The sequence below is a fragment of the Argiope bruennichi genome, chromosome 7 (assembly GCF_947563725.1).
Source record: "Argiope bruennichi chromosome 7, qqArgBrue1.1, whole genome shotgun sequence".
Taxonomy (NCBI): Eukaryota; Metazoa; Arthropoda; class Arachnida; order Araneae; family Araneidae; genus Argiope; species Argiope bruennichi.
Genome location: NC_079157.1, coordinates 11922963 through 11942393, shown reverse-complemented (window position 1 = coordinate 11942393; position 19431 = coordinate 11922963). Strand labels below are relative to the sequence as shown.

At 30.9% G+C, this 19431-nt stretch overlaps 1 protein-coding gene across 6 annotated transcripts in view; it reads right to left on the bottom strand.

Moving 5' to 3' along the window:
• Positions 1-19431, bottom strand: part of LOC129975690 (endothelin-converting enzyme 1-like) — a 333428-nt gene that overhangs the window by 202631 nt on the left and 111366 nt on the right. For all 6 annotated transcript variants that reach the window (XM_056088819.1, XM_056088818.1, XM_056088820.1 and 3 more), the window contains one exon: positions 2014-2126. In XM_056088819.1, coding sequence (XP_055944794.1) covers positions 2014-2126 — 113 coding nt within the window. The remainder of the gene's footprint in view (positions 1-2013; positions 2127-19431) is intronic.

Sequence of the window (19431 nt, the reverse complement as noted above, 5' to 3'; positions counted from 1 at the left end):
ACGATAAGAAAAATAAACAACGAATATAAAAGAGCTGGAAACGTTCTATATAGCCTGGAGGGATACATTAAACCAGCCAAGTTTGACTGAGGAAAAGAAAAAGATGAAAAAAAAATGAAAAAAAATAAAAAAAATCTTAAGATTTATCTTTTCGTGCTCTGAGGGACTATAAAGTATGACTTTGACATCCAGTTTTGGAGAAAAAGTTTTTCCCGGGTTCTAAAAATCGTTTGGCATGGAACGTATTTTTCTTCCTACGGAGGAAGAGAAGTCACTTGTTCGCTTTATAGTAAACTCGTTATTTCCTCGTTAAATTCGTCTGTAGTTGGAATAAATAAATATCTTTTGCTATAAAATGAGCAAAGGTCAAAACTATGTCTTAAATTGTTTGATATGCTATGCATGAAAAGAATTTTTTCGTCTTACAAAATGGAATTCAACAACCAGAAATATTTTTAAATCATTATATAATACAGAATATACTGAAATGATATTGAAAAAAATAAACTGAATATACTAAAGAGTCATGAAACGGATGTGGAAACACCGAAAGATTATCTTTTTACTACACAGCGTATGCATAATAATTCTTGTGTTTGAAGTAATTTTATATAATAATTTCAAATCTATTCAAATTTCAAAAGATTAATCTCCTAAATGGTGTGTATATTTCAAGCAAAAAAGAACCGTTATTTGAGTCAAAGGCAATCTAATGTTTGATTTTTTTAGCAATATTATATTTATATCATTCATTTCTCCTATCTAGTAAATCGCTATTGCTCATTTGCTAAATATTTATCAATTATTTCTATTATCTATTTTTCTCTAATAGATTATTATGCTTTTCCAAATAATTAAAACGGGTTTCAACTGGTACGTATCAGCCATTCAGTTAGATATTTTTTTTCTTTTAGCTCATTTTCAAAGTAATGCAGTAAATTCAAAAGTAACTTTAATTTTTTTATATATATTTTTCAATATGTTAAAAAATTTTAAGATAGTTTTATAATTATATAAAAAAGCTCTTGAAGCAATTTTCTACCAAAAACACCAACTAATAAAGGTCAAATATTGGCCAAAGTGCTGTTTATAAGACAGTAATTTATTTTAAACATTTCATAACATTATAATCCCAGAGAATTTGGCAAAATTTAAAAGAATTTTGCAGAAATACGAGTTTATATCGTTAGAAGTAAATGGGTTAATAGATTTATAATTTGTAAAATAGGAATCGTCTTCATTGTTCCAACTTGGTCGAATCCTATGATTAGAATACGCTCTAATAGAATATAATTAGAATAATCTAACGGAATGTAATTAGAATATATATTATAGTAAAATATAATTATAATAATCTAACGGAATGTAATTAGAATATAGTATAGTAAAATATAATTAGAATAATTTAACAGAATGTAATTACAATAGAGTTCAATAGAATAAAATTAGAACAGGACCCAATAGAATATAATTAAAATAACCTAATAGAATATAATTAGAACAGGATCTAATAGAATATAATTAGAACAGGATCTAATAGAATATAATTAGAATAGCATTTAATCGAATATAATTAGAATAGGATTCAATCGAATATAATTAGAATAGGATCTAATAGAACATAATTAGAATAGAATCTAATAGAATATAATTAATAATCTAACGGAATGTAATTAGAATAGAGTCTAATAGAATATAATTGTCATCTAACAGAATCTAATCAGAATAGAATCTAAAAGAATATAATTAGAATGGGATCTAATAGAATATAATTAGAATAGAGTCTAACAGAATATAATTAGAATAATCTAACAGAATGTAATTAGAATAGAGACTAATGGAATTTAATTAGAATAGGATCTAATAGAATATAATTAGACTAATTTAATAGAATGTAATTAAAATAGGGTCGAATTCGAGGGCTAAATGCAAATAAAAATTCGATTTTTTGAAATAATGTGTTCAATTTTACTATTCATACCAGGAATGAAAGAAGTAAATAATGGTGCTTACCTTGAATAATAACGTTCACTATCACTAATGTTGCGCACAGAATTAAAAAAAGCAGACACAAAATGACGAGGATTCTTTCAAAGCTAGACCTCTGATTCCACCACAGGCAGTTCCTGAAAAAAGGATATTTTCTAATTAAATTTATTTGTTTTTATCTATTAGTAAGTGATAAACGCGGCTTTGATTGAGATTAAAATACTTTCAAGCGTAACATTATTAAGGCAGAAATACTTTTATATACCATTTTGTAGCATAATAATAATAATAATAATAATAATAATAAAATAATGTTGAAATAAAAGGGAAATGTTAAAAAATAGTAGTAGAATAGTTCAAAGTCAGGAGTAACTATGAATTTACTTATTTCGCATTATCGCCATTAAAATTTCCAAAGATTTAATAACAGTAGAGGGGAAAAAAATGCACAAAAATAAAGTTGCTATCTTTGAAAAATTGCAATTTTTAGATGGTGTAAGTGTTTTTAGGGAAGTATTCTGAATTTTTAGTTCCGTGCAGAAAAGTAAGATACTGATTCACTGCTCTTGTCGAATATTTATTTTCTTTCTATCATTTGAGGGATTGACTTATGCCCGCATAGCAGTGTTAAATTAATACATCGAAACAAATAAAAAGGTGCTTGAAATAGATGTTTGAAAAGCCATAGGCCTAAGCATTTCTGTTCAGTTTGAGGTCGCTAGTAGCAGAGGGAAATACAGAAGTAATGCACCGTTCGTACATCAATGGAGTAGAAACTCGCGGGTTCAGTCTCCTCAAAACTTTCTCGCATAAACACAAACAAAGGGTTATCCCAGAGAATGTCTTGTATGACATCGGCGTACAATATTAAACGAAATATTAATCTTTGGCGTGAAAGTAGCATTTTCACTAATTCTATCATGTCAACTTTGGTGAGTTTTTTTGGCGAGTAATCCCTGAAATGCGGTAAATAGCATCGAATAATGCGGTAATAGCAATCGAATTTGCGTTTTAGATGGGTTTTTTCTCAACCGACTGAACTAAAATTTGACGTGAAACTATACCTGTAGTTACAAAATCTTATACCAAATCTTATATATTCAAATCATCATGCTTTTGAGTTATCCCGAATACATGTTACTGAACATACAAACCGACAGACGGTCAACTCCCTTATTAGATTGAGCTCAAAATTAATGTCTAAACTATAGCTCAATGTCTAGACTATAGATGTTAGATTTGTGTACCGAAAACTTATATTCGAACAGCGGAGCAGACGGACTTCCTCTGAATGGAGTTTGCTTAAATTTTGATAGAAATTTACAAATTTGGTATAAAGACAGCATACAAAATTCCATCCGTCCAGATCAAAGTGTTTTTGATGTCCGTCTGTCTGTTTATTTTTGTCACAGACAGAAGGACATTTTACAAAAAATGGGTTTTTCGAACTCAGGGAGATCTAATACATGGAGATACGCCAATATCTTCGATTTTTTTTATGATTACTTTACTTTATCTTTACTACGTATACGAGAAAGTAAAAAAGAATCGCTTATTTGCACTGAAGCAGTCAATTGAAGCAGTTCTTTAAATGCAATTTAAATTTCGGAAGAAGCTACGGAGGTTTAAGTTGTAAATTCCTTTCAGTAGTAGAGTAAGAAAAAGTATATTTTTCCTTTGCAGGGGGCATAATTAATTTTTTTTCTTTGATTGCTGAAGTTTCATAAATTTTGAGTTGACTAAAATTTTATCCTGAAAATAGGTTGATGAAATCATCGAGATTTACAGTTTAGATATCTGTGTAAAATATCATTCCGGATAAATCAGGGAGCATTGGTAATGACACGGAGTCTTTTGTTTGTAAATTTTGCTTCGGATGGTTTCAGTAACAAGTCCCCAAATTAGAGCAGCATAGGTGAGTATAGGGTCTTAAATCTTGTTAAATGAGAAGATGGTAAAAAGATGTGTATGATATATACAAGGTGGTTATAATTAAACTTCCCCTATAAACAGCATCCTACAACGCAAACGGATGAACGGATTGCAACATAATTTGCTGTATAAACTATACACTAGATGCGCTCTCGGAATTTCGAAAAAATCAGTTCCAAAATGTCCACCAGAGGGCGACTTTTCTGGAAAAACTCTAAATTTAACACAATAAACGCTCAAAATAGAATACAAAAACACTATTAACAATCCAGAACAAGAATTATGAGTAATAAAATGTTAAACCTGAAAAAGCTGTCAGTTACAAGAAAAAAATGACGATTTTTGCATACTTGAGAAGAAGAGGAAGCTTTATGCAAAACAGGTTTGGGTAAGAAACATTTGCAGTAGTTTTCATGTTTTATGTCGATGTTTCCGGCTGTAATGATGACGGTATCTTGTTGCGACGTTAAATGACTTGAAGAACTGAATATTGCTTCATGTGCGAAGCATCGCAACTCATCAGTTACAATCTGCTGTTGAACACACTGTCCACCGACATCAATTTTGCAGGTGAATGAGGGTGGTCACATGGAGCATCTTTCCCTACATCGTCCTGGACACAATTAACATTTGCTCTTCCTGTGCAATTTCGTCCTAATCTGCTCTTGTTTCTGCAAACTGAACTGTTCTTTTCTCTCAAACAGCATACTGTTATTTTTTCCTTGCCATCAATTAATGTGGTTTGATGACAAGGTGATCAGATACTAGTCAATAAATGTTAACATTGTTTCTATACTCCGTTTCGGCCGTTTCTGGTGTAAAATTTAATGTTTTTTTCCGGAAAAGACACCATTTGGTGGACATTTTGGAACTATTTTTTTCTTTTTGAAATTCCGTGAACGCTTATCCTGTATAGTCTATAACCAAATTTCCTTGCAATCCGTTCACCCGTTTGCGTTGTATGATGCTGTTTATGGGGGAAGTTGAATTATTAATATCCTGTATATTAAAACAAAACAATATTTTTTTTAAAAAATAATGTTAAGTAGCACAAAGTCAATATTAGGGAATTTAAAAATTTTTAATTAAGAAAAGCCGAAAGAAGTATTGTGCGAAAATCAAATGACTGTCTTTGAAATTATAAAGTTTTTAATTTAAATATGGTTCAAAAATATTTCATCTGAAATAATTTCCATTGAAATTATTGTGGAAAAAGGCGGAATTTTGCTTGATTTCGAATTAATTGAATATTTTCTTTTCAACTTAGAAATTTGGTCAATATTATTTAAATTGTGAGTTTACAATATTTGGGTGAATTCGACATAACTGTTTATGAGAGGAAACAGAAAACTGCAAATTTAAATATATACATGCATAGTTACAATGATTTTTATTTGTTTCCAGATTAATTTTTCTGAATTTCTTTTTGAAGCTTAAAATCCTTAAGAACAGGAAAGTGGATTTATTTTATCTTTTAAGAAATCAAGATAAAGGTATAAAAGATTTTCTTGCTCTTAAAAATACCATTCATTTAACAGACTAAGCAACGGTATCAGGTTTTGTCTTTTTAATTTAATTTTTCAGTTTTCAAATTATTTACGTAAGAATGTACAAATTCAAGATGATCAACCCTTTGACGCCACTAGGTGAAATGGTCTAGTCTAAAGACCACCAAGACAAACTCGCATATTATTATAAGCAGAGAAAAAATTTATATGAGGGCTAAAAATAATCTGAAATCATTTTAAGAAGGAAACTACGATGAATTTCCTTCTGTAAGATAGAATCTGTGGTTCGTTCCGCCAACCTTGGGATTGTCATTCGAATATTCTATTGCTAACAGTCACTTTTACTATCCACACCCGTTGATAGGTTTAGTTTAGTTATATTAACGTCCCGTTGCAAAGCAACACTAGAGCTATTTTAGGACGGACCTTGTAATTTTGAACCACGGTCAGATGACGAGGACGACACCTGAGCTGGCACCCCCTTCTCCACACCACACCAGCGATAGGACGTTTGGCACGACGGATTTAGCGTACAACAGACCCCCTTACACGACGGTTCTTCGGTGGAATCGGGTCTCGAACCTGAATCCCTACTTCTCACAAGCCGAGCCCTAACCACCAGGCCACCGCAGCCTACACCCGTTTATAGAATGGGGCATTAAACGACAGTAATCTACTGCGTGATGAGGAAATAGAACAAAGTAGATACGCCGACCACTTCGCTTTTGAATGTAGGCTCACTAGTTCTTATCACCTCACCCGCCCATCTAGCGAATCCAAACCTCATTGGTTTCTTAGTGTTCTCAGGAGCGAATCTTCGCTATGGATGATGGGGAAGATTTGTGAAGCCTCGAGAGATATTTGTGAGGAATTTCATAGGGGGCTAGGATGATGGATCTGTGTCGTGGGTTGTTTGAAGTCTTGTTTTAATTGATTCTTTATTTATGTAATTATTCTGGTACAGATTCTAGTAGTAGTTTTTTATGCAGGAATATAGCTATTAAACGCTACAGTACGTTTCTGCTCATATTCTTGATTTACCTTCTAGTGGTGCTTCCATGTGTTTATCATTTCTATATCTGCTTTGTATTTTCACCTTGTATTTGTGCCATTCACCTATTTTTCAACTTCTATAATAGATAGATATATGATTTTAGATATTGGTACATTGTTTGATATTGTTCTACAGTATACTGTATCTTCCATTCTTTGGACATAGTGATATTTTTTTATGCTTATCTGTGTTTCTGCTTTCTGTGTGTGCTTTTCAACTTAGTCTCTAGAATCCAAAATTTGTTTGCTATTTAATTTAAATATTTTATTTTAATTAAATGAACTATAATGTATACCCTTATTTACCACGCATATTCTGGCGATGACTGCAAGCCTTTCAATAAATAAATAATGGTTTTCTCCCTTGCGACCTTCAGGGTCATACACCCTTTCGGGGAGGCGGGTCATGGTGTAGTAGAATAAGACCAAATAGATACGCGGGCATTAGTAAATAATAATATAGCGGCTTAGTATTTATAACATGCAAAAAGAACAAAAGAAACTCACCATTCAGAACTTGCACAATATCCGTAGTTAAAAGATGGCAATAACAGAAGAGACATATACCACATCTTCAAGAATAATATACAACAAAATCTGATTCCCCGGAGTGAATCAGAGAGTCAGATTTTTCGATCCATTTTATAGAGATCTATTATTATATTTTTAACAGGTAGCTATATACCATGCAATTTGTTGAATTCAAATAATCGTAATCAGAAACTATTTTCAGCAAAGCAACCGCCAGAAAAAAATATCTGCCTTAGATAGAATTATTTTTAAGTAATTTTGGGATTCCCCTAATAATTTACCAATATCTTATATATTTTATGATACCTCTTAACTTCAAACTACCAGCAGATGCATCACCAAAATAAAACTGAAAAAAAAGTTTTTCTTTAGCATAATTTTGCAATGGGTGGGATGAGTTTTCACAACCTTATGTACACCACACAACCTGATTAATTCAAAATATTAGTAAACAGATATCTATAAAAAATTCCTATTTATCTCGAAGAAACTCGTCCCTTGCGAGAAACTTTGGAGAACTGTGGACTTATCGCTACAGGTTCCAACTACCCGCGTGGGGTCGTAAAATCAACACCTGCGAAACTGATATCGTTCAGTTCCAGAAGCCGAAACTCTTTCAGCAATTTACTTCTTGGCTTCAAGAAGTTAAAAGTTTCTGTTGTGAAAGTAATACCTATTTTGTCGTATTGCTTTTTGGGAAGTGGGCCCTATATTGATCAGTGCATAAAATTCATTTTATGTGGAGCGAAAAGATAGACCTCCCTACTGTGTTTAAGAAACGAGTACTAAAAGTTAAACGCTCAGAGATTAAATGAAATGATATTGGGAAAAGTTCTCAGGCTCAAACACGTATGAAGCGATCAAATAAATTTTATTTTATCTTTTGCTGTAGTGCACTGTGAAATGAAGTTCGTTAGAAAAGGTGACATAATGGCGATTTTCAGTTGAATAGTGGTGATTTAGTTGGTGGCCCAGTGGATAACATGAAAGATTGTTAAATAAAAAAGTAAGTAATGCAATAAAAATATTTATTTACGTATTAAAAGTAGAAACAAAATATTTCGTCAAAGTATGTTGATCAAAGGGAAACCATAAAAGCTGAAGGAAATATTTTATGAAATATTTAACGTTGTATGAATAAGAAAATAACGTTGTATGAATAAAAAAATAAATTTTTGTAATTCATAAAAATTACAACAACAAATAATATTTAATGAGAATTCTGTTGATGAATATTTAGACAAAAGTCTTGATTTAGAAATCTCTTTTTACATTCTCCCATACGTAGTACAGAGAAAGTATAGTGATAGTCAAAAAATTTGAACTCGAGATTTTTAAGAATTTTAGATCTTCTTAAGTTCGAAAAACATATTTTTGGAAAATGTCCGTCTGTCTGTGACAATGATAACTCAAAAACAATTTAAGTTAGAAGGAAGAAATTTAGTATGCTACCTTTACACCAAATTTCTAGATTTTTACCAATTTTGAGCAAAATCCATTCACAGGAAGTCTGTCTGTCCTGCTGTTCGAATGTAATTTAACAAAATAACTACAACAAAATTAAGAGACCTGGGCAGATAAGATTCGTTAGACTCATTTAACATCTATAGCAGATACAAGTATCAAATTTTGAATCACATCCAATGAGGAGTTGATCGTTTGTCGGGTTTTACTTCCAGAGACATATAAACAGGATAACTCAAAAATGTCATGAGCTAAATATGTTAAATTTGGAATCGATTTTGTAATTTCAAGTGTGGTTTTCTTTTTATTAAATTTTGGTTTCTATGGATTGGAAAAAAAAGCATCTAAGCCATATAATAACATCTGAAAGTCGATTTTCAGATGTTACTAATCGCATGCCAAGAACAATCACCAAATAACTCGCCAAAGTTGACACAATTGATTCAATAAAAGTGCTGAATTCACGCCAAAGTTTAATATTGCGCCAGTGTACATTCCAAAGCATTCTATGGTATAATACCTTCATTAGAGAATATTCCGGAAAATTTTGGGTTGACCATTCTCACTGCCTTAGTCAAGCAAGGTGGCGAAAATGCACTGTTCGGTTGATTTCTTAATTTATTTTTATAGTAACACCTTTGCTCATAAACAAAAATATATATGAGAGGAAATTTGCAAAAAGCCTCTTTAAATAATTTTGAAATGTCTTTCTTTTACTTAAATTGAGTATATCATTTTATTTTATGCATAAAATTTACCATTATAAAATGAGCCGTAATTATTCATTAAAAGCAATGCTGTAGATCGCCGGATCTTATGTTAGATATTGAAAGAAAATACCCTAGGCACTTCAGGGAGTAAATATATTCCATATATTTTATCTCTCTTATTATTGTAACATTCCCCGTTTCCCAGTACAGATAAGACATTGTGTTGTACTGATTCATTGTGTCGTCGCTGTTACTTACTAAACTCCTCGAGATAGCCAGATGGTGGATCTTTTCACCTGGATGGTCTCGCATCTGTTTATTAGCGACTACAATGAAAGACCACATATGGAATTCCTCGTCCCAGAGGTATTGATAATACCTTCAAAGAGAAAGGGGTGTCCAAATATCTGAATGCTAGATGTTTCTTTTTGTGAAAGGACCTTCCCACAACCAACTGGCGCCGCTGAGAGAGCATATTGCTGAACCCCGATTGGCCGAAAGAGAGCTCAAATGACCAATGTAAATTAAGAGGCGGTTATTGTGGCCGAAATAAAGTGCGGAGATTTTTTTGGGGGGGGAGGGGGGAAAGAACGAATTGCAGGAACTGTTGGACTACACCTACGAGTTCGGAGTCTCAGAAACTACCCCTGGAATGGTCGGGATGACACGATAAAAAAAACTGAGTTTCAAGAAAAGCCTTCGATTTTGAATGTTGTATCTCCTACTAGAGGTGTAAATAACTATTAATTTAACCAAGATTAGAACAAGTTGTTCTTTGTATATATAAGGCTGTAAAATAAAGAATTGTCTGGAAATTTTGCTTCGTTATTTGATCAGTCTAGATCAGGACATTACAATATATTTGATTTAAAACTTTTATCTTTAACTTCTTTTTTAAACCTATTTTTATTGTTTCTGTATCCTTTAATATATTTTTTTGCTTGCTTATCACATGTCCTTCTGTAATTTATTGAGTTACAGTCCTGTTTCAATATTTCTAAGAAGCTATCTACTATTACTAAACTCATTCTTGAATCTTCGATCATAATAAAATTGTTTTAATAAGATCTAGTCTTATTTGGTGACCAGTTGAGGCTTCTGGAATATTGGTTATATTTAATTTCAGAAAAATCACTTACGTAAAACTTCATATTCTTAATTTCTCCAAATCGTTACAAATTAAGCCTGATGCGTTAATTGTTTTACATGTATTCTATTCATCCTGCACAAAAACCTTTCTATTCGAGAAGAGTTCTATAACATCATAGCACCATTGAATACATACATTTCACGACATCTTCTAAACTTCATTTCTTCTTGTAACTTCACATTTGTATCCGCCTCTGTAAATTACATAAATATTAAACATAATTTTTTTTTCTTTAGCTGTTAACAATGGAAAAAAATCACGCGATTAACTAGTTATTGAAATGATTAAAACGGTTTGAATTTCAGGGGGGCAATGCAACTAATTGTTATGAATTAGAAAAAAAATTAATGAACAAAATCCAGGAAAAATTTATACGCCTATTAAATTGTTATCATTAAAAAAGACAATATTTTGTTTTCAAAAGGTATAAATTTGTTTTTCTTTTGATATCAATGTTTTTAGAAGTAGATGAGGACAAAAAGTCAAAATTCAGCTTCTTTATAATTAAAAATTCTATTAAAATTTCAAAAACATCGTCCCCATATGCTCATTTCCACAGGGCGAGATATATATGCGCCATATTTATTTGCTGTAAATCAAACGATCTAGATTGTAGAGCGCTAACATAGACATACACGCATTCTTATTTATCATTAGTAAAGATAAAGATAAAGTACAAGGTTTAGAACCTTTTTTCAGCATACATCCCGATTTTTAAAGCACTTATCATAGTGGAACATGAGCCTTTGTGAGCCTGCATTGCAGAGAAATGCCGCCAGCGATGATGAAGAAGTGGACAGAAATCTTGAGGAAGATACGTTGGCAGTGTCATAATAACGTATCTTAAGTTCTTAATCTTACATCTGTAAGCAAATTGTCATCTTTCAAAAACCGGCACCCACTTCTATCTTCATCTTGAACCTTTTCTCTTCCTTCGTTGAAACTTCCGGACTGGCGAATCACTCTTCGTGCTTCATTCGCCAATTTCCTACATTTTCTGCGATTTTTAATTGATTTAGTGATTTGAGCATTAAGAAAGTGGATGAAGAACGTACATCGCATACGGCGCAGTATTCAATTTGTTTAAATATTTTAATAAATAAATAAACGCTCAACACGCAATACACAACAATCTACAAATGGCATCTGTTGTTTCTCAATTTCTGACTCATTGTCACTCTTTTAAATAGCATACGCATTTATAAATTATTTTCATTATTCGTTTTTTTTTTCTCAAAATTACTATCCTTGTTTGGAAGCATCTGCATCTAAAACTTATAAGCAAAATAAAGCAGATTGCAAAGTCTGTAAATGACATGCGCAGATGGATTCAGGAGATTTACCGAAACTGCTGGTAGGAGAGATTTAGGCAATATTATCATACACATATAGAGAAGAGTCTAGACAGATTATGTAAATTTCTTATGCTTAGGTGGCAGCAGAAATTCCTTTTAAAAAGTAGTACTTCAGTCGATATCTCTTTGATTGTTAATTTGCGCTTAATAAAAGTCCTTGCTTTACCTAAACGTTCTTGAGTTATTAAGCTGTTTTACAATAGAAAATGTTATGCTGCAGAGGCTTAGGGAATATAGGAGGCCAATTGCATGTAAATTTTGCTATCAGGGAATTTACATATAAATATCCAATATCTGTAATAGTACTAGAAAGAGTGGTATAAGAAACTAGAAAGAGTGGTTTCTTTGAAATTTCTTGCATACTCCATATCTCCATTTCTTGCATGAAATTTCTCCATACTCTCCAATCAGGCAATCATCTGATTTGTTTCCTTAGCTGATTTTGGGTAAAACTAAAAATGCCTTGCATGGCACTGACAAAGAATAGTTACGAAATATATTAAACTTTGGCCTTATTTAATACTAGCCGCCTTTGGCGACCAGCCGGTTCGCCAATGTTAATGTTCGTTAAAATTTTAATAATTAAATATTTTATACAATTTCTACTTTAATAGCTTCTTCATAAAAATATTTTAAAACTTCAAATTTTGATTGTCATATAATTCATTCATAATATTATAAAGGCCTTCAGTCATAACGTAATATGTATCTGTCATTTTCTGTTGGCACCCGTAGAATTTATGCTTTAAATTAAAGTGGAAAGAATTAATCTTCAATTAATATAATAATATTTTTTACTGAAACAAAGCATTTTTTTTATAATCTGATTACTGAAAATAGAGTCACTCAGCGTTTAAACTTTATGGGCACTAAAGAATATCTTTTTTAATTTATGTAATATCTCAAGAGTTTGTCAACAAAATTTTCTTAGATTCATTATGAGCAGATCGATTCATTAACAATGTTTAAATTTAAATGCATCAAACACTAAGAAAATAAAACGAATTGTTTAAAATAAACGGTTGAAAACAGGTTTTAAAAAAACTACTTAAAAAACGATGTACTTAAAACTATAAGCATATACAAAAAACATATAACTAACATAAATACAATTTACTTACAAAAGCATGCGACTAACTCAAAAATAATTTAAATCATCCATTGATAACGGTTGTCATGGCAACAATCAGAACAGAATGTGCATGCGTGAATTTTCTTCCCAAGTTACGTAACGCAAATACGTGACTTTTTTCTACGCCAGTTGGGGTAACGCTATGCGGATTAGAAATTTTTAATTTCCTTTATTCTGTTTTATTTTAATTCAAAAGTACTTCAGAATGAATCTGAAAGATCGATTCATTAACAATGTTTAATTTTAAATGCACCAAACATTAAGAAAATAAACAGAATCGATTGAAATAATCCGCCGAAAAATTTTAACCCTAGCCTCATTACTGTTGGGAGAAAAAAAATTGAAGCCTTTCTCATTTGGCGGTGGGGAAAATGGAAGATTTTTTTTGGCGGAAAAGTTGGTGGTGGGGAAAATGGAAGATTTTTTTGGCGGGAAAGTTAGTTTTTAATTAATAATTAAAATTCTAATTAAAAATTCGAAAAAAGGAACCCCAGGTGCACATTCCCAACCTCCAAGGTATACATGTACCAAATTTGGTAGCTGTAGGTCAAACGGTCTGGCCTGTAGAGCGCCAACACACACACACACACACACACACACACACACACACACACACACACACACACACACACACATTGAGCTTTATTATAAGTATAGATATAGATTTTTATTGACTAATGTGAAAATTGACGAGTTTTAGAAACTGACCGTTATTAGTATTTGAAAATCGAATTTCTATTTTAGAGTCAGATTTTCTAATCAATCAATTGAAATCAAAATTTGGTACAGAATTACAATTACAATAAAAAAAATCGGATACAGAATTTCATATCTTTATGTGGTTGGTTTTAAAGTTATTTTGTTTTAATGTTTGTAAAACTACAGGCCGGCAGACAGTCATTTTTTTGACAGATGTAGTCAAAATTTCCTAGGTATCTTCATTTTAAACATGAAATCTATGAGCGAAATGTTATGAATCTATCTATTTTCGTTTTGTAGTTATCGTATTAATTTATATTAGACAGACAGACTTTTCCTAAATGTATTCTCTCAAAATTTGATAGAAATATACAGATATGATGTTAAGACCATATAGTAAATTTCAGTAGTCTAGATTAAAGCGTTTTTGATTTTTCACGCTCACTTATTGACATGCAGATACAATGGCGAACTTGTCTTTAATTCAGGGAGGTATGAGACGTGGAGATTCGTCAAAATTCGAGCTCGATTTCTTTTGTTGATTACAATAATTTATCTATTCTTCATGCACGATAAAGTAAAAAGTGGCAAAACTAGATCCTTAGGATCAAAAACAGGAAGCAATAGCAGATGGCTTTGCAAAAACCTAAATGACATTTTACGAGCAGTCGTAGAGAACATTGTGGAACAGATACAACATATTTTACATAGAGTAGAACAGCTGAATGAAAATATTGCGCATGGTGCAAAGTATTTTATTGCTAATTAATGAAAGATAATTTTCTGTGACTTTTATATTATTATTATAAATCTATCCTGCAAATGTGCGATGAAAAATTTAATAAGCTCGATAACGAATAAAGAGTATTTATTCTCCAAGTAAACACAAAAATACCGAGAGGAAACTCAGGTGAAATTTAAAGAAAGATAGCACTTGTAGAAATCAGCGGCAAATAAATAGCAAATTGTTATTAAATAATCGCAAAAAGACAAAATATTCAAAAAGAATTCAATGAAGACAAAAATTACTCGACTATCTTCTCGGGATTTCGTAATCTCAATGAAAGGGTATGCAATTTTCGAGACAAAACTATAAATCTCGAATCCTAATAGAAATATCGTCAGAATTCTCTTGCATCTTCCTCATTTCTAATGTAAAACTAACTGTAAAATCTCCAAAAGGTCGTCATTGACCCGACATCCATTCAGCATCCATTAGAGTTGGCTATGAAACTGTTCTTAACTATAAGACTAATTGTGTTGGAAAACAATATTACAAATTTTTAACAATACTGCATCGCCTTCATTTCTGCACGGAGGTTTTTATCACCACTGAGATTTTACATAATACATTTTTCTATGTCAATTTTGTAATTATCAACCCATTTTCGATTCCGACAATGCCAAAAAATCTCTCTACTTGGCGACTTTTGGCATCCTTTTTTACGGAATACATTTTCCTGTATTTTCCACAATTTCTATATAAAATCTGGCTCCATTGCGTTCATTGATTTTAGTTGCAGATGTCTCTAAAAAGAAAAAATTATTTTACGGACGTTTTGCATTTTTTTTTCTATAAAATAAGAGCGACATTACTATTTTTTCCACCATGAAAACTTTATTTCAGGTCAGTTCTCTTTCATTGTTATTCTTCCATTTGGCGATTTTGAGTATTAATTTATCATTGAGGTATCATTTTCTTCCAACATTTTTCTTCGCTCAATTTAATAAATGACGAATCTATTGATTTTGCAGCTGCGAGTAATGTCCCTGTCACTGATAATGGAAACGATTTGAATAATGAAATGTTCATTCTCTCAGCATTGTCTAGTGTATAATTCTGATATCTAAACCAGAAAAAAAAATTAGAATGAAGGATATCATATCAAAGAAAAAAAAATGTCTGAAACTAGCTATATGTGCATTTAACATTTCTGCGTATTTTTGCAGGGAGATGCCGCAAACTCGTGATCAAAAAATTAAAGCAATTTCGAACTTTGGGTCCCAAACATTACAGCATAAAAGTATCTTAAGTTTTATTTGCCTATCTTGGTTTATTTTGATTAATATCTTCCAAAGTTTTGTTTTATTATGCAGTTTACGAGAAGAATATCAACCCTAAAGCACTATCGAATGTTTTTAAACATGTTAGTTATCACACTAAAAAAAATGCATTATTATTTATTTATTTTTTTAACTTTAGGACATAACATGTATTAAAGTAATCACATTGGTTTTCCATAATAATGCACATTTGTGAAATGCGATTATATAAAGGATAAGCAATATTATAAAATTGCGATCAAAATTAACTTTTGAAGGTTTGTCAGAATTAAATGAGATATACACAGAAAAAAATGGGTATCACAGAAAAAAATAATAATTTTTTGAATTTCGGATTGATGTAAAATTGGTTCTGTTCTTATGCGATAATATGTTCCGAAATTATTAAGTAAACAATTACAGTTTCGATTTTCTTTTAATTAAAAAAATGAATTAACATGGGTAATTACGTTGAAAAGTCCAATTTCGGTGAAAATATGAATTTTTGTTGTTGTTGTTTCTTATGGCACTTGCCACGGAGAAGCCCGCTGTTCAAATACAGCCGATTTAAGCCTATGGGGGAGTGCCTCTTGTTTTTATCGTAGAGCCAACTTCGGACAAGAGTACGACTTGACTACTCACGCATCACTCATTCGCTTGCACAACCCCTTTTTACAGGAGGGCACATTCACACATCTCACAAAAAGAACAGGAAGATCAACCATGCCCAAACCGGGACTCGAACCGGGGACGTCCGGATCAGGGGAAATATGCACTACTCCTATGCAGGACGCCGGAATATCAATTTTTTAATAATAATAATAAAGGTGTCTTAATAAAACCGTTTGAATTTTGTTTCTAAAGTTTATTCTTTGGGAAATTTCATTAATTTTTATGTCTGCATAATAAACGTGTTAACGCTATTTTGCACCTTTAAAACGTTATTTTCTCAAATTCTAAATTTTGACAGTCTTCTTACGATAAACCTCATAAATAAAAATCTAATGCATATTTTTTTTAAGAAATTTGGTATTAGTAATTTCTACATATGTGATGCTGTTCCTGAATTATAGAACACATATTTTTTTTTTCATTTAGAAGGATTTTAAAGTTGCTTTAATGATTGACATTCAGAAAAACACTGAGCATTTTATGTTATTTATCGGCAGAAAGTCGATATTTAACGAGTGAACAGAATTATAATCTATATCTTAGTTCAGAAACTAGTTATAGTTATATAACTATAGTTTTAAGTAATATATTATAAACTATAATATATTACTTTATAACTTTTATACTTTACTTATTACTTAAGCTATCTTCAAAATTCTGATTAAATCATTCGATAAATATAAAAGTAGAAAATTCTAACTTTATACCTCTTTTTATATTAAAAAACCCCTTTCCTTTTCCACTTTTTTAAAGAAATTTATGGTTTTAATTAATATATTTTTCTTCATGGATGCACAACATTTCTTCTTTTTTCATCTATTTTATGCAAATATTCAAAAATATAGGCATTTTATAGCATGACTAAAAATTAATGTTTGGTACAAAGTTGTTATTGACAGTTGAATGATGCTTTTGGAGGTTTTTCGCCAAAAATAATCATGGCAGTTTTTAATTGCAACTCTAAAAGCCATCCGTTTCTTTGTATCCATTTCTGTCTCCATTTCCAGTATCCATGCAAGGTAGTGGACTTCTGGCAAGTTTTTGGACGCCTAACAAGATTTTGCTGTAGCTGGCTAAAACTAATATATTAAACCTTAACAAGAAGGGTAAAAATTTAAACACTTAACTGGAGAGGTGCGGTCTACGAGACCACATTTATTTGCACTCAAATTAAATTTTCTAATGAAATTAGTAGATAGAAAATCAACCAATACATTCTGCAGAGTTGTTTCTTGATACATAAATATGTTTCAGAAATTTTCCAAAATATATTATCATTGAAAAAAGTAATTACATATGAACATTCATTTTCATCTCAAATTACATGTTACATCAAATAGTCTTCATGAAAAAACATATTATTTTTTACTTTTTAAATCATATTTACTTTTCCAATTTACAAAGGTATACAGAAAACAATATAAGGGAAAACTCTACAATTATATATATATATATATTTTTAAAAAAAATGACGATGGGTAAAATTGGCCCTTTTTTATCAGCATCCTTTCTAAGCTGAAACTTCTGAACATTCGTAGCATGGTTTTCGATGATATTTTAAATGTACAGGTTAAGTACAAGTATAAAAATCAGTCTGTAAATTATCTAGATATTTCTCTTGGTTTATTAATATATTTTTAAATTCTTCAGAAAACGTTATCACAAGAAAAATTATTTACATTTGAACATACATATCAGAAACCATCGAATGCGAACTTTCATCGAAAAAATCTTCTGTACAATTATTGCCATCGCTACAATCACTTTCTGCTTCCTTTAAAAGTGTCTGGAGCACTGCCTCATAACGAGAATCAGTAGGTTGGGTGATGTTTTGAGGACCAAGTTTTAGAGCCACTGCTAAGTCTTGTATAATACTGGAACACTAAAAGGAGGGTGCGGTCTCACAGACCTCGAGCAAAGAAATAGCTGAAATATTTCAAAAAGCATCCACTGAAACCAGTTGAAAAAAATGCACTTGTAGTGAAGGTCACAAAACAAGGAGCTACAGGGTAAATCCATTCGATTGAGCTAGAAATAGAATAGGGGTGATCGAAAATCCATCCTTAACGGTCTGAGATACCGCACTTCCCAAGTTAAGGGTCAATTTTAAGTTTTATCTTCTCTATTACCAAAAAATTTTAATTTTAGAAATTAAAATTATTTTTTAATCATTTATGTAAAATTAATAGCAGTTCACACAATTTGAATTAGTTTAAACTTACTTCAGGCACTAATGCATTTATGATTTCTAATTAATAGCAAAAGTGTGTGTTTATATGGCAATTGAAGGTTATCACCGATTTTTGTGCGGGGGGGGATCACGTAATGATATGAAAGAGTCACAAGATTCTTGGGGGTTAGAACAAGGGTGTAACCCCGAAATTCTAATTTAATTTTTTTATTTGTACTTTTATAGAAAGCAAATTTCTAGAGAAAGAAGAAAAAAATGTTTTAACTTATTTATTTATTTTATAAATAAATCAGACATAAAATAAAAGTTAGATTTAAATATACGAATAAAGACCTTTTTTTTTTTGCACGCAATATATATCTTCATCTTATATGCGTGATATTTGTTATAATTTGAATTTCCGATGTGATTTTTCTTATACGTTATAGCTTTTTCAACTTTCTGAGTCATAAACTGACTGCTTTGATATTACTTTCATTTTGCATGCTAACAAAGAATGAAAAATCAGTCACTATTTATGTTGTGTTTCTTAAATTTAAATACAATGATAATTTTTATATAAATTTTATTAAACTTCTTATTAGTATATTTCCTTTAGGGATTCCAAAAATAAATGATTAAAAAAATATTAATTATAAATATGTTTTAATGATTTTAAAATTCGGTGTTTAAAGCTTTTAAATTGCTAACATGCTTTTTTTCGGTTTTTAAATCATTTGTTCTACTGATGTGTATTTCATGTCATACATCATCACAATGCAAATTCCGTAGCGATAATTTTCTCTAAATACATACAAATAAAAATCTGCGGTATTTACAAAGAATGTTTCTATTAAAAATTTTTAAATATCATACACGATATAGAAAAAATAATCGATAAAGAATTCATAGACCTTAAGCTTTTTAAAAATCGAATATTGGTGTAAAGGAAGAATTTTCAATTTCAAATATGACAAAACTTTGATTTTTCTTGCAGTTCTATTTCTTATAGAGTGATACAAT